At 43.2% G+C, this 15,542-nt stretch overlaps 1 protein-coding gene across 8 annotated transcripts in view; it reads left to right on the top strand.

Moving 5' to 3' along the window:
• ZNF532 (zinc finger protein 532) overlaps nt 1–9,099 on the top strand; it is an 84,021-nt gene extending 74,922 nt beyond the window's left edge. For 7 of the 8 annotated variants that reach the window (XM_064480380.1, XM_064480378.1, XM_031441819.2 and 4 more), the window contains 3 exons: nt 3,437–3,549; nt 5,558–5,705; nt 7,087–9,099. In XM_064480380.1, coding sequence (XP_064336450.1) covers nt 3,437–3,549; nt 5,558–5,705; nt 7,087–7,581 — 756 coding nt within the window. In that variant the 3' untranslated portion in view covers nt 7,582–9,099. Of the gene's footprint in view, nt 1–3,436; nt 3,550–5,554; nt 5,706–7,086 lie in introns of all 8 variants that reach the window. The other variant, XM_064480382.1, reaches the window with a different exon arrangement.
• Nucleotides 9,100–15,542: the final 6,443 nt, after the last annotated feature.

A 15,542-nucleotide genomic window follows, 5' to 3' on the forward strand; every position in this document is an offset into this window, starting at 1 on the left:
AAGAGACAGGAAGGGCCTGGTTATCAGAATGGGAAATGCTGGGGGGAGGATGTAGCTCAAGTGGTAGAGCGCATGCTTAGCATGCATGAGGTCCTGGGTTCAATCCTCAGCACCTCCATTAAAAAAAATTATAAGTAGACCTAGTTACCTCCCCCTTGCAAAACAAAGCAAAACAAAAACTTTAAAAAAAAAAAAAAGAATGAGAAATGTCTGATTGTGAGAGAGCCCATGGCAGTCCCAAGACACAGCCACCAAGTGCCATCTGGAAAGAATGCCTCTCAGAGGCATTTTAAATCCCAGAGCTCAGACTCTGAGCCCAAGGCTAGGGCATTCCAAGCAGAGGCATTTGGTAAGAGGAGCTAATAATAATGCTTTCTCTCCTAAAGGATATAAAGATAAAAGAGTTGAAAATTGGAGATTAGGGACAAAGTTCAGGAAGTATATGAAGTGTTTGTGTTATTTGATATTTCACTTAGAAAGTTTTACAAAAATATTCAGACCCTGCCAGCTTATTAACTGTTTCTTTAAAGAGTTCTATTTGAAAACAAAATAATTGATAATTCATCATTTCTTTTCTGATTTTAGTTAACTATAAAAAGTCCACTTAAGGCCCTGGTCCTGTCAGTATCAGTTTATGCAAACTTGAAGCCAGCAAGAAGTAAATGACTTTAAAAAGTCTTGAAAACCGAATGATGATAGACTTTTACACTTTCTTAATACTGTTTTTTTTCCCATTTTTGTTTGATTAAGAATTACTTTCTTTGTCATAAAGTAGCAGGATGAACTATTATAATATTGAAGCTACAAATCATGAAAATTAATTGGGCAAAGCACTTTTAAATAAGTTAGTATTTAAAATTTAACAAAGAAGAAAGTCATTTGTTTTGTTAGTTAACGTGAACAAGGCAGGTTCAATCTAGAGACTGGAGTTTAAACCTGTAATTTTCTTGTCACTGGTGATTTTTGAAACCCTGCCCCTTTGTTTTGGGATTGCACAGCTCTTTTCTGCTTTTTTTTTTTTTCATGAAGATGTTAAAAGAAGAACATCTCTCACCTTGTCAGCTCTTTTTGAAAATAGTAATTATTGGTTCAGCTAAGCTGCTCTTCATTTATTTTATTATCTACTCAGGATTTCTTTATTGATATTTCTCTATTACAATTTTGATTTTATATTAATATAACTACACCATAACACGAAATAGAATATTAAAATTTTCACCATAATAGAAAATCCAATTTGCATTTCTCAGAGGCCTGGTTGTATGCTTAGAAAGATACACTTCAGTTGTCTACCTCCTTTATGAATGTTTGCTACACTTCTTGCTTTTAGAAAGATGTCTTGTGGGGGGGATGGTATAGCTCAGTGGTGGAGTGCATGCTTAGCATGCACGAGGTCCTGGGTTCAGTCCCCAGTACTGGAAAGAAATAAAATAAACCTAATTGCCTCCTCCCCTTCCAAAAAAAAAAAACCCAAAACATACATAGAAAAATGTCTTGTGTGTTGACCCCTCTAGGTGATCTTAGTATTGACCATCTCATATGTACACAATTCAACAGGAGTTTGATATTAGTAGATATTAAAAACCTTTATTGAAACAGTACAATGATTCGTGACCAACTGTTCTTGACTTAAAAGCTTTATTCTAAAAGAAACCTCTTATTCATTATCTGGCTACATATACTAATCCAGGAGACTAGGGATGGTCTGTTTAATGTGATCAAAAATTTTTATGATGGAATACCTTGGGGAGAAAGGACGGGATGTCTCAGGCACTAGTTGGTTACTTGCTTTGTTCTCTGTCTCTCCTTTTTTACCCCAGAGACCATTCTTACAGTCTGGGATATATGATATATATGCATATATCCCAGGGAGATGCTTAGGAAAAGAATTAAAGCAGTCGTATGACTTCCATGTTTAACTTGGAGAAGGAATTTTCTCCTTTGCCTTTGTCTGGGTTTAAGAGCTTTTCAACATCTGCCAGACTTGATTTGCTTTATTTAAAAGAGAGTATTTTCCACTCTTTTAGAAATGAAACTTAAACGTGTAACTTTACTCTTACTAATCAAAGAACACTTACTGAAGATTTCCCTGTGTCCCACGCGCTGTGCTAGACCTTCCGCCCCTCCCCCAGCACCTTCTGAGGACAGCACTGCCGTGACCCCACCTGGCAGCTTGGGGAGTGGAGGGTTACGGAGGCTGAGGAACGTTCGCCCGTCACATGATTTGTGAGTGATGGAGACACGGTGCCAGCCCCTCTCTGGGACCTCAGAGCCAGGTTCTCAACCACCTAAATATATTTGCTTACCAACTTGGAATAAGGACATGTTTGTTAGGTGGTTATGTAAATATAATTTTTTTTTAAATTAGCATTTCTTTATCACAGGGCTCACATTTGCTTGCTCATCTCTTCTTACTGCCAAAGACAGTACCACCGTTTCACGCGATAACTTATTCCTTCTTCATCCTTATTTTTAATGGGGGCAGAGCCAAATTTTGTTCTATTCATGAGGCCGACAGTTCTTTCTTTCTTGATTTCATTTCCTCGTGATGTGCCATTAATTCCAGACTGTAATGCAGATCATGCCCAAAGAATTTGTTTTAAAGTTAAGCCACTAATTTTACCTCAGAGAGAGATTCCACATGGGAATTCTGTTAAATTAACATAATTATGTCTTAGCCAAAGTAGGAAACTTTTCACTTCGATTTTTATGTATCTCTCGATAGCTCTCTCTTGCTCTCTCAGTGTGTTCCCCCCATACACATACACACTCACACACACACATACACACATACACATAGACTCGTACTGTACATACAACAGGCAACCTCTGCACAGTGATTTCAAGCTTGTGTTCTTGAGATAATCAAATGGTAGCACTTAAAACAAAAGGTCTTCTTGGAAAACTCTTTCCTTATATAAAGGATAACTAGTTATTATAAGGAGAAGCTAAAATGTTTAAAATTAGCCAGAGATGAAATTTAAAATGGCACATTGGAAAAGGAAGCATGTTCTTTATGGATATAACAAGTTAACTAATGGCTTTATTTGGTATTTATTGAAGCATCGTGTTTTTCTAGAGTATCTGCTTTTTAAAAATAACATCTCTTATGCCAAGAAAATTTCTGTAATGTTTTCTTTTCAGATATCTGGTGTTTGTATTGAATCAAAAACATAAATGTTTATGAGAAAAAAATACAGTGCTTTACGATAAAGTGTATCCCATTGTCTAGAAATGAGCCCTCGGTGGTTAACTCCAGCCCTGCCGTCCCTTTTTTGTTACATCATTAAAAGAACCTTCCAGTTTCTGAGTTTGGTTACTTTATTGCTTGCTAAAACAATAGCCATACTTAGTCTATTACAAAAGAGTCTGTAATTTCTAGTGTTTCTGTCTTTGTTCTATTGAGTGACTTTCTTTCTCTTTTCTCCCAATGAAGCAAATGAAGAAGCACCCCTGCCGCCAGTGCGACAAGTCTTTCAGCTCATCCCACAGCCTCTGCCGCCACAACCGGATCAAGCACAAAGGCATCAGGAAAGTTTATACCTGCTCGTAAGTCGTAGTTTCTAACACGGGAAGCAGAGAGAGAGGATTAGGCCGGAACGTCTCCAGGTGTCTCCTGCTTCGCCACTAACTTCCCACTCCCCGTCCCCGGCTGCATGGCTCGTGGGTTTCCTTGCTTAACTCTGTTTTGTTTTGACAGGCCGTTCTCGCTCAGTTTGTAACACTTAAACATATTAACATAAAAAGGAGCGATTCCTTGCACGCCCTCAGTTACCTGTGTCCTCGGTTACGCGGAGGCGTGTGTCTGTGTCTGTGCGTCTGTGTCTGTGCATCCGTGTCTGTGCGTGTGTTACTACCGAGGATTTTGGAGGAGGGGCTTGGTGCAGGTGGTGCTCGGTTGAGGGAGCTGCCAGCACTGGCAGGTGCGTTGGGCTGGCTGATGTTCTCGGGTTCAGAGCAGGCCCTGGTAGGGCGAGTTGTGGAGTCAGTCCTGCAGGGCACCCCTCATCAGGGCCACCTCCAGTCAGCGCACGCCGCTGGGGGGAGGCCACATTCGAGGAACTGAGTGGACAGTCAGTCGTGAGCCTCTTCTTTGTATATGAAGGTCAGAAATTGTTATATTATTATTAGCGAGAAAGCTTTATCAGCCCCTCAGCCAGGACATGCCTGAAGTGAGGTGATGTAACGAGGTTACTTTAAAGCATTTCTCAGAAAAGAAGACTAAAGCACACAGAAGCCACGTAGCTGGCATGTGGCCATGCTGGAGCCGGGCTCAGGGGACCTGGAGGGGGTACCCAAGAGAAGGCATCTTGGGTAGGAAAACAGGGACCTAACTGTCCTGTGAAATTGAAGCTGGGAGTGATTTTGGTGAGATGAGAACCTTCTATAAGTAAGGCCTGTATTGTTGGGGCTGCATTGAAAGAATCAGTGGATTTAGAAGGAAGCCCTGGACTGAGAAAAAGATGGAAAGGAAGGCTGGCCTGGCCCGATCCTTCCCTCAATGGGTTAGCTCGCCTCCCGGGGAAGTCCCTGTAAGGTGGTGACGCGCCAGGATTGCCCTGCTTGTTTCATCTGTTGTTCTTTGGTGTTGGTGCCGGCTCCTGGGGCTGGTGCCCACCACTGCCCCGTAGAGGGTCTCTAACATGAAGTCATCAGAATTTGGGACCAATCATTATAAAATTCTCAAAAGATTTTCTGAAGACAGTAAATTTGGTTCTGCAAAAGCCATGGGGTCCTTTCCATCCGCCTTCGCTGTGGTGGCATTCTTGACTTAGAGCATCCATAATCACCATGGTCATTAACTGCTGTTACCTGTTTTTGGCCTGTTTGATTAAGAAAATGATAAATTCATATCTTCTAAAGAACTGTACTCATAATTTATGAGGGGGTGCAGTTTGTACAAACTGAAATGAAAACTTAAATATTGACCTATTTTGGATATCTATTCACAGTTTTCTACATTTTAATCTACTGATAGGACACATGCATTTGAGTGCTGTGGTTATAACCATGCATATTGCATTTGTGCTTTGCTGAGGAATTTGACAGGGTGCACACTGTCTCGTGCTAGTTATGAGAGTGGACAGGAATAGTTAACACCAGCCTGAAGGAGTCAGGCAGGGACTTTTTTCGTATTAAAGTGTCTCGTGCCGTAAATTCTGAGGGCACACTGTGAGTCACTGGAAAGAAAACTTTGGAAATTTAATACTCTCTATGTTAAAATTACAGCCATCTAGAATTACGAATTAAGTCATACTTTACCCAAACTCAGAAAATAAATACTCCATCTGAACCAAATTAGGTTGGTCCTATAAGGACACAGAAACTGATAGAAAACTTTTTACAAAAGCTGCAACAATTTTTTTCACAAATCTAGGATACTGTGATGCATAGCAAAATCGCTCTTGCACTGTGGACCAATGGTAGTCATCGAGACCACCCCGAGCCCTCTGAGTGTGCTGCTGGCTGGTTTAAGGGCTCCCGGCAACAAGTGTGTTCCACAGTGTGAGTTACTTTAAAGCAAGTAGGTTATATTTCCTTACCTTTTGCTCCACAGGCACTGCCCAGACTCCAGGCGCACCTTCACGAAACGGTTGATGCTGGAGAAACACATCCAGCTCATGCACGGTATTAAGGATCCTGACTTGAAAGAAATGACAGACGCCACCAATGAGGAGGAAACGGAAATAAAAGAAGATGCCAAGGTCAAACATTGCACTTTCTCTTTACGGTGAAGTTGGGTTGTTGACTTGCTTTTTTCCATTTAAATTTTTCTATAGTTACAGTTTAAAAAATTCAGACTCTGCATAAAGCTATAAAAAATAGGGATTCTCTGTCTGCACTCATTCTGACCTTTCATCTTGCTCCAAAAAAGTAACCTTTATTAAGTTTCTTCTGTACCCTTCCAGACACTGCTTTAGTGGTCACTCTGCTTACATACAAAATTTTTCAAATTTTATGTTGACTCACTAAAGTAGTCTCTTATGCAGAGGACTCTATAAAGCCAGATTCCCTTTCATTGCCAGTATATTGGTTGTGAGAAGGACCTAATAAAAATGGATTCCATGTGGCTTCTGTTTGTAATGATGAAAGGTGAAATTAAAAAAATTCCTGCCATATTCTGTCAGTGGGTAGTGAACATGAGTCAGACAGCCGTATGTATATTAACCTGATACAAGGCCTGAGTGTGCCGAGGGCCACTTATACAGCAGTGGTTCAGGAGACACATGGGAGCCGCCGCTGTCTTTGGCCCTGTGCTGTGTCTGGAATGTACCTGGCTAAAAGCCTGTGTGTGCTTTCAAGGAGTTAATCATTGAAATCAGAATACAAGTCAGACGAGTGTTTAAGTGTCGCATTAAATCATAATCCTTTCCCTCAAGTGCTGGGGTGGAGTTAAGGAATGTGCATGCAGTATGCAGTGGCAGCTTCAGGACAAGGCCAGAAAAGACAGGACGTCCACAGAGCTGGAGGAGGGAGCGTCTTTTAGGCTTGGGTTTTTGGAGAGCTAGAAGGGAGCGGGTTTGACGTGGGTGAGTGGACAGGAAAGGGCAGTTCCCAGACCAGGTGAGGCGCAGGTGGCTTGCCATCTGAGTTGCAGGAAAAGCACAAGTCCTGACATTTTCTCCCCTGCAGGGTGATTTTCAGTCTGGCCTGTCCCTTGCCCCTCCCTGGCTTCATCTGTGTCCTCACCTGGTCACCTTGCTCCAGCCCCCCGCCCACTAGCCCCCCCTTCGTCCCCCATGCACACAGGCTGGCTCCCGGCTGGGCCCCTTTCCCCCGCGTGGCCTCAACACTGCACACTGGCTCCTCTGTTGCCGTTAGTCTGGCTCCATCGGAGCCTGCGTCCCATGAGGGCAGTCTGTCCTCCTGAGCCCGCTGGTGGAGGATGCCTGGCATCCCGCAGCCAAGTCCACCTTCGCGGAGTGGACGGAAGGAATAGGGCGACAGACCTGCCACTGTAAGAAAACCGCATCCCCAAGCTCCCAGGACGCATTTCCCCGGCATCCCCGGGGTCCGAGGGAACTGACCATTCATCACCCCCGAGAGGCAGGTTTTCAGCTCATCTGTTCCGTTCTTCTCCCAAAGGTTCCCAGCCCCAAGCGGAAGTTGGAAGAACCCGTTCTAGAGTTCAGACCTCCCAGAGGGGCCATCACCCAACCCCTGAAGAAGCTGAAGATCAACGTTTTCAAGGTCCACAAGTGCGCCGTGTGCGGCTTCACGACCGAGAACCTGCTGCAGTTCCACGAGCACATCCCGCAGCACAAGTCGGACGGCTCCTCGCACCAGTGCCGGGAGTGCGGCCTCTGCTACACGTCGCATGTCTCCCTGTCCCGGCACCTCTTCATCGTCCACAAACTCAAGGAGCCGCAGCCCGCGGCCAAGCAGAATGGGGCCGGGGAGGAGAACCAGCAGGAGAACAAGCCCGGCCCCGAGGACGAGCCGGCCGACGGCCCGGTATCGGACCGAACGTGCAAGGTGTGCGCCAAGACCTTTGAGACGGAAGCTGCCTTAAACGCGCACATGCGGACCCACGGCATGGCCTTCATCAAATCCAAAAGAGTGAGCTCCGCCGAGAAATAGCCCCGCGCCTCCGCCAGGAGAACCCCTGTCCACATTGGAAGAAAAAAGACATTTTTGTTACAAAAAGTTTGCAGTATAATAGAGTTAACAGTACGGTCTAGGCTGTTGCAATATATCCTCTCTCCACGTCCTGCACCTCGTCTGTATATCCTTGATAAGTATTAAAACAGTATTTGAGTTAAAAAGAGTTTGTATATATTTAAATGAATAACTTTTTATACTCTTTGTTAAATGTTTGTATCAGTATTTAGTGGAAAATGTTTTGAAGTGGGTTTTTTTTTTCTTTTGGTTTATTTTTGTTTTTGTTTTCTAATTTGGGTTAGGATTTTTCTTTTTTGTACTGTTCCTTTAAAACAGAGTTCTTAGTAACAGGGGCAGTTCCCGAATTCCAATAAACCATTTTGTATGTCACAGATTTGAATGGGTTAACTAATCACAGGCTACGATAATGCCTTTTTTAGTGTTTTTAATTTTTAGAATTCACTACGTAAATTGTAGGTGACTGTAGGTCTTCAAAACACTAGGGACTTTTAAGTGTCTTAGCACTCTTCCTCAACGTGCCTGCCCCGCCCGCGTGCCCCTCCGGTGGCCCGCACTCTGGCGTGTGGCGTCCTCTCCAGGCCAGGCCCAGCCGTGTTGGAAGCAGCCTTGCAGATGGCTTCGGTCCCAGTGGGGGATGAAAACTTGGGCCAGAAATCCAGTAAGGAAGGCGGATTTCCTTAATTCCATTTCAGAACAGGGAAGAAGGGTATTCTAATGGGAGAAAATTGGGGGGGGGGGAACAGTTTCTGGGCAGATTTGCAAGGCTGGCTTATAAAAGAGCACAAGGAGATAAAGTGACGAAAGGGCTGGACTCCTGTAAAAGTTATTACTATGTAGTTAGACCAGTAGATTTATATAGTCACGTTTTTGTCATGTAATTTATTAACTATTACAAAGACACAACTGAAAATATCAAGTATTTCTCTGGCTCTTGACAGGAAGAAAAAAAAAATCACAGTTGATTTAACCCTTTGCTGTCTAGAGAGTTGGCGTTTCCTGTTCTGGGTGCTACTGCTAAACGTTCTGGTACTGCACAACTCCAACCACCGACTTACCAATGCAGCAGCCGGCGTGTCGCAATTGGCCATTCAATTCAGCACTGAGCCACCTGGGTTTTAGTTCAGACATTTCAATAAATATCTTTAATATCGGTAGTTCTGCTTTCTTAGTGCAGCCGAGATACTCCTCTGTCCCTTCCAAACGTTTATAGTTCTCTGGGAGTTATATTTTTTGGTTTTTTTGTTCTGTGTTTTCTTTTGCATTTTGTATCTTGTATTTATCCCTAAACATATTTTGTACTTTTTTTTTTTTTAAGAAAAATCTTTTGTGTATATATAGATATCCTTGCATGATATACTGTAGTCAACGTTCGGTTCCTCAAAAGGTCTTGCTGCTGTCAGGTGTCATGCACTAACCACACCCATCATAACTGTATTAAACACATTTCACATGTAAATAAACGTGGGACATTTGGTCCTTGTGCTTCCGTGAGAGAGTTATTGGTGGTGGGTCTCTGGCATCTTCATGAAGTTTAAGGAGTGATTCATTGCAGGGATGGGCTATAGGATACTGCAGAATTTTCTCGGCTCAGATAAGCAACGTATTCATTCTCGTTGGCAATCAAGTATTTTGTCACTTCCGTGTTGACTCCATCAGGACATCAGCATAACCTGAGGGCGTGGTTAAGTACTTCTCAACTTGAAATTCAATCACTGTTACTTGTTATATTTACACTTGTATTGCTCTTAAGTTGTATTCATAGCACTTTTCATATGTTTCTGCATTTGAACCTTGCAATAAACCTGTGTGGTGAGGCTGCACAGGTCCTAACAGCCTAGTTTTACAGTTGAGGAAGCTGAGCTCAGATTAAGTTCTTGGCCTAAGCCCTCAGAGCTGGTAAGTGGCTTTGCGTGTTAGAACCCAGATATTCTTGCTCTAAATCGAGTGCTCGCTCTCTGTGTTTATGTACATATTGACGAATACTCATTTATTCAACAAATAAAACGTATGTGCAAAACACGATACTAGAATTCTTGTTTGTGGCACTATAGCTTTTATAAGATAACCTGGGAGTCTTTACTCATAGGGACCCAGAAATCCTTGTTAGTATGAAATGAGCATCTATTAAATGCCTAGTTGTGCATCCAAGAAAGTTTTTAAAAATGCCCAGAGGTCCAAAATGAAGAAACTGAAATTCAGAGTAGAAAAACAGGGCACAACGCTGTAGCCCCAGGAGGAAATCTGGATGGTTCAGCTGAATAGAGAGCTGGTGAACTGGAAGGTGGGTGGCGAGGAAGTTCCCCAAAACACAGTGCGGAGACAAGGAGATGAGACATATGGAAAGGTTAGAGTCCAGAAGGACAAAACAAACAGCTCTAACAAGTGTGATAGGGGTCCCTGAGAAAGAAGAGTATTGGGAAGAGCCAGTGAGGCTTAGCTATTAACAAAAAGACACAAATACTTGGGTTTAACGTGGCGAACGCTAAGCAATACCCACATTAGGACTTGTGGATTCCACCTATTTTTCGTTAGGTTGTAGATGCAGGGTGTGGGTGTCGTGGGCATTTGAGGAACAGGACACAGACCAGAGGCAGAAAGCGGGCACATTCTATGAATTCTTAGGAACCCCATTTCCTCTGTTGGTAGGGAAGGGGGGCTGAGGCTGACAGAGTAGGCTGGGTCCAAGTTGTAAAAAGCCTTGAGTGATGACCTAAGGGGTTTGTACTCTGCTAGAGATGAGCTCCTTGGACAGGGGAGTGACAACCAGATTAACTGGTGACAGGGCTTAGGACGGACGGTGGGAGGGTGTATCAATCAGTATAAATTAGGTCATGCTATGGTTACAACCATAAACCTTTTCTAATTGAATTAAAGATCTAGAAAATTCTCTAGTGCTTTACGATTTTCAGAAGTTTCACACACATGATTTCATATAATCTCATAATGAACCCTTTTTTACCCCTCCCCTTATATTGCCCCTCCCCCCTTCCCTCTCCCCACTGGTAACCACTGGTTTGTTCCCTGTATCTGTGGGTCTGCTTCTTTTTTGTTTTTTTCACTAGTTCGTTGTATTTTTAAGATCCCACATATAAGTGCTACCATACAGTATTTGTCTTTGACTTATTTTACTTAGTACAATGCCCTCCAAGTCCATCCATGTTGCTGCAAATGGCAAAGAACTTCATAAAGTATGACTTAAAGGAACCATTCATCTATCCCAAAGAATGGTCTGAAAATAGTGTGCCAAATGCGGGATGCTATTCATGCTGTTAAGTTACACACACTCTGCAGATCCAATGCTGTCATGATCCCAGATTGTAGCTCTTTGGCATACGTCTTCTAAATAAGGAACTAGAGTTAGTTACCTTAAAAACTTGGCTTCTGCTCATGCACAATTCTGTCTTTGGGTAAATGGATCCTTGAACCTTATTGTTTGGGTTTTTGTTTTGTGGTGATGAATCCCACATCCCTGCAGAGGTAACCATAGACCTTCGGAATATGACAGTGTGAACTTAGGTCTCTGTAAAGAGCTTCTCTTCCTGCTACTAGAAGCTTCTCGGCTAGCCGTTGTAATTCTGTAGTCACCACTACTCCCAAAACACTTACTCTGACAGCCCAGCCTCAGGCCACAGGGTTTGGGTGCAAAGCTGAATTTGAGATTTGGCTACTGTCAGTCTTCTCGATAAAAGTGCATTCTCTGTACATCTATTCCCCCCACCCCCGCCCCCAAGTGTCCCTGGGAATTTAGGTGAATATTTTGGTAAAGACTCTACATTGGGTGATAAAACTTTCATCACCTTAGCCTGTTTTTCTGGAAGTCTGCTCATTTATGTTTGCCGCCTTCATCAAAAAGGTAGATCTGAGGGAGGCCAGCATAGATCCCATATGAATTAGGATCCTAGCAGGACACAAACGGCACACCAGAGAAGGTTTAATTTTAAGGAAATTAAGGAGGGGACTCTATACAGAGCTGTGAGCTGGACTGAAGGGTGTCAAGAGTCCCAGGGACTTAGCAAAGGTGGGGAGGTGAGTAGGGGGGGCTGGAGTCCTGGAGCAGGAGTCTCTAGATAAGAACTTGAGAGAGCCAGAGCCACGGGGAAGTAAGGAAGGTGGGAGGGAAATTATAGGGGGGCTGACTCTTCACACTCAACGATCTCCTGCCCACATCTCCCACTGGCGGAAACCAAATACAGAAGCTAGAAAAGGAAACCCAGAGGTAGTCTGTAAGGTCAGTGTGCTGGGCACAGAGCAGGACAGAGAAGACCGCACGCGGATCTGGGATGAGGGTGGGAGACAGTATTGCGATCACAGGCACCCAGCATGCGCTTTCAGAGGCCCGTGCTCTCTACGTGTTTTGCTGTCAATGTGCATTTTATCCCCTATAAGTAAGCTGTTAGCTCAAACAGGGTACTCTGGACTTCACATGTATCTTTTCTTTCTAATTTCCTCACCAGGTTTATCCTGGAATTATACCCTTGCCCTAGTGGTTATTTTTACTTGAGGAAACAGAATAGCATTTCCCAGAAAACATTCTCTGCTCGTTTCCAAATTAAATTCATGAGGCTAGTTTTGACTTATAAAGCAACACTATTTATAATGTTTCACAGTATTTAAAGGAACTGATGATTTAATTGGCTTTGCTAATTTATTGTAAGCTGCTATCCTTGAGCTTTTCTTACAGTTGTGATTGTAAATTATACTATCATGGCAAGTCTGTTCCTAATTCTAAACACAATTCTTTGCAAGAAGATATTTTTATCTAAGGGAGCTCTGTAATTACAGTTCACTATATCACACCTCCGACTGAGTTCCAGGAAGTGTGGGTTTAGCCCAAGAGTAATTGTCTGACCTTTAGGTCAAGTCAAGTTTAATTGGATCAGTTATTTCTGGAGAATAAACATCATCTATTTTTTGAAAAAGAACAGGACAGGCATAGATCTGCTGACTGCAGAGGATGGTGCGAGGATGATTTGGGTCAAGAGAAAGCAGAGCTGCATGTGTCCAAGGGAACGACCCTGTCTTAGAAAGGGTAGAAGACACACCTCAAAGTAGTGGTAACGGATGCTTATCTTGACTTTGTCAGTTCAGCATCTGATCCCCTTCTGGGGTTGGAGATCTGCCACTGTGTGAATCTCAGAGAGAAGGATCTTGCCTCCTACTGTTGAAAACAGGTCACTCTCCCTGACCCCTGGCAGCCTAACCTGACATAGGATGACCAATACTTGGCTCAAATGATGCTCCTGCTTTAACTCTCAAGTGGGTGATACAAGGAAGTAGGGACAGTTTAAATGTACTCAGGCTGGTGGCACGGTGGCAGTGGTCATGGTGATGGTGGAGGGGGCACTACGCTGTGCATGGTGTTTGTTGGTCAAGGAAAGGGAAGAATCAAGATCTGGAAGGAAAGAATGTAGACACTCCTCAGCATCTCTGCCCAGTGGGGAACCAGCCTGCCTTCCAGGAACCACTGAACCATCTTGGAACCAGGGCATGCCCACAGCATGGTGGGACATTTGAAGCTTATGTTTTTCCTTCCCTCTGAATGAGACACCATCCAAGCAATGTGACAATATCAATTATTTTAGAAGAGACTTACCAAGATAAATGGAAGTGTGTGCCTTTCAACAGCCATGAGACCCCATCACGTTACCAACCTCATCTCCTACGTCACCTTCCCACGCCCTCCTCCCTCGTCCTGATGGTGCTTTTAATACTCACATTCCCTTCACAGGACCTGACACCTGCTGTTCCCTCTGCCTGGAATGCTCTTCCCAAGGGCCTTTCCACCTCTCATTTTGGCTCCGAAGTCACCTGCTTGGAGAGATTTCCAGGTCACCTCACTCAGTGCCCAAGCCCACCAACAGCACACGCCCACTTCACCACTCTCCAGGTCTTTACCCTGCATTATTTTTCTCCCCAGCACTTATCCCTCCTGACACGTCATCCTTATTTGTTCCCTCTCTGCCACCCTCTGCATGAAACGTCCCAAGCTGTTCCACCAGCTCTGCCTGCTTTCTGATCTGCCTTCACCATTTCCTCTTATCCCAAGAGGCATTTTGCCTTTTGCAGCCTGAGTGCAGCAAACATTAGTTACAATTTCCCCAGCAGGTGGATCCTTATTCCTGTCAGCAAAGACAAATCCTTGTCTTCTCAAGTCCACTGCCAAGTGATGAGGGGTCTAACGCACCTTCCTTTTCTGTAGAGCTAGATACTCGAATAAATGAACAGCATCAGTCAGCAATTGCCGCTGCCTCGGGAAGTGATAAAGCTTCGCCTTCAGGAAAGGAAGGCATTATTTATTTTCATGTCCTCTTTTTATGCCCAGCGCCGTGCCTTGCATAAGACAGGTGCTTAAAATGTCTGCCTGAAACACCTGAGTCTCCTTGAACCTTGATGAGGCATAATTTTCTTAAGAGTTGGGACAAACATCACAAGGGTCTTGAAACGTAAGATCCTCGTTTTCCTTTTTATTCAGGTGGAGTTTTAGAATCATTTAGGTGGTTTTTATTACTAATGATTAAAGTGGGGATATGTGTTCCAGTCATTATATTTCCCCCCGTTAACAAAAGATGGCTTACTTAACACTGAATTCTAAAAGCAATTTTGTATTTTCAATGATACACAATATCAACAACTGACTTGGAAATAAATCCAGGTTTCAGAGATTTTTTTCTGTTTAATCATCCTTAAATATTCAAATTTCCTAAACCTCCAGTATTTTCAATCTTCCCCTTTCTTCACCCTTTTTTGTAATGTTGAAAGAGAGTTAAGCATGGGTGGTTCATGTGGAGTTGAGAGTGCTAATGCTAACTAATGCTGCTTTATCACTCAGGAGGGCTAATGTAATAGCGCTAGGAGACACCTGGGTGAGGGAGACTGGGTCTGTGCTTTTATAAATTTACAGACGGGGAAATTGAACCAGCTTCAACCCTGGTTTCTGGTGCCAAATTAGGTCTCTTTTTCAGTCCAAGTTAGTTGTTGCTTTGTCTATGTAGTAAGATTGGATTTTAGTTTTCATTTTTTGTGCTGAAATGTTGCTTTCTACTTCAATTTAAGAACATTTTCCCAGGTGCATAGTAACAACCAACACATTAATGGTAGAAAATAATTTTGAACGTAGACTCAGATGGTTCCAAAGTCAGAGAACTTAGAGGTCATTTTTATGAAGACTATTTGATGATGAATCTTTTTTGGGGGGGTGGTGATTAGGTTTATTCATTCATCTTTTTTTTTTAATGGAGGTACTGGGGATTGAACCCAGGACCTCATGCATGCTAGGAACACAGTCTACCACTGAGCTATGCCCTCACCCTTGAACCTCTTCTTTAATGCTCTCATCCTGTGCTCAGCCACTATTGGAACACCTCCAAGGTTGGAGATCTCTATGCTATTGGAAAGAGTTCAGTTTGTCTTTGGCTAATTTTGACTAGAAAGCTCTTTATTGTTTCAAAACTATTCCTTTGTAACTTGGATCTAATGATCTGGCTTTTTTTCAAGGAACTATTCACCTAGTAGCTCTTGGAACTACTTCAGCTTGTGTGCCTGAAGTTTTTCTCTAGATCAATAGCAATAACAAAGAATAATGACAAATAACCACAAGAGCTATTGTTTACTAAGGACCTATGCACGTTCAACACTGCAAGGCCCCCTCGCATATGTGTTATCTGGGTGTCTGGTGTATATGTTATCATCTGCCAGGTGCCTAGCAGGCATTTGGCATATAAAGATAATAGCAGCGAACGGTCTGGAGTATCTGTGGTGTCAGACCCTCTCAGAGTACTTTAAATATGTTATTTAAATCTCACAACAATTCCAAGAGGGAAAGACTACTTGTTCTCCTAATTTTCCAGATAAAGTAATTGAGGTGGTGAGACTGCCCTGGGTCACACAGGAAGTGTCAGTTTGGCTCTCAGCTATTACAG

This window comes from Camelus dromedarius, chromosome 28 (genome assembly GCF_036321535.1).
Source record: "Camelus dromedarius isolate mCamDro1 chromosome 28, mCamDro1.pat, whole genome shotgun sequence".
NCBI lineage: Eukaryota > Metazoa > Chordata > Mammalia > Artiodactyla > Camelidae > Camelus > Camelus dromedarius.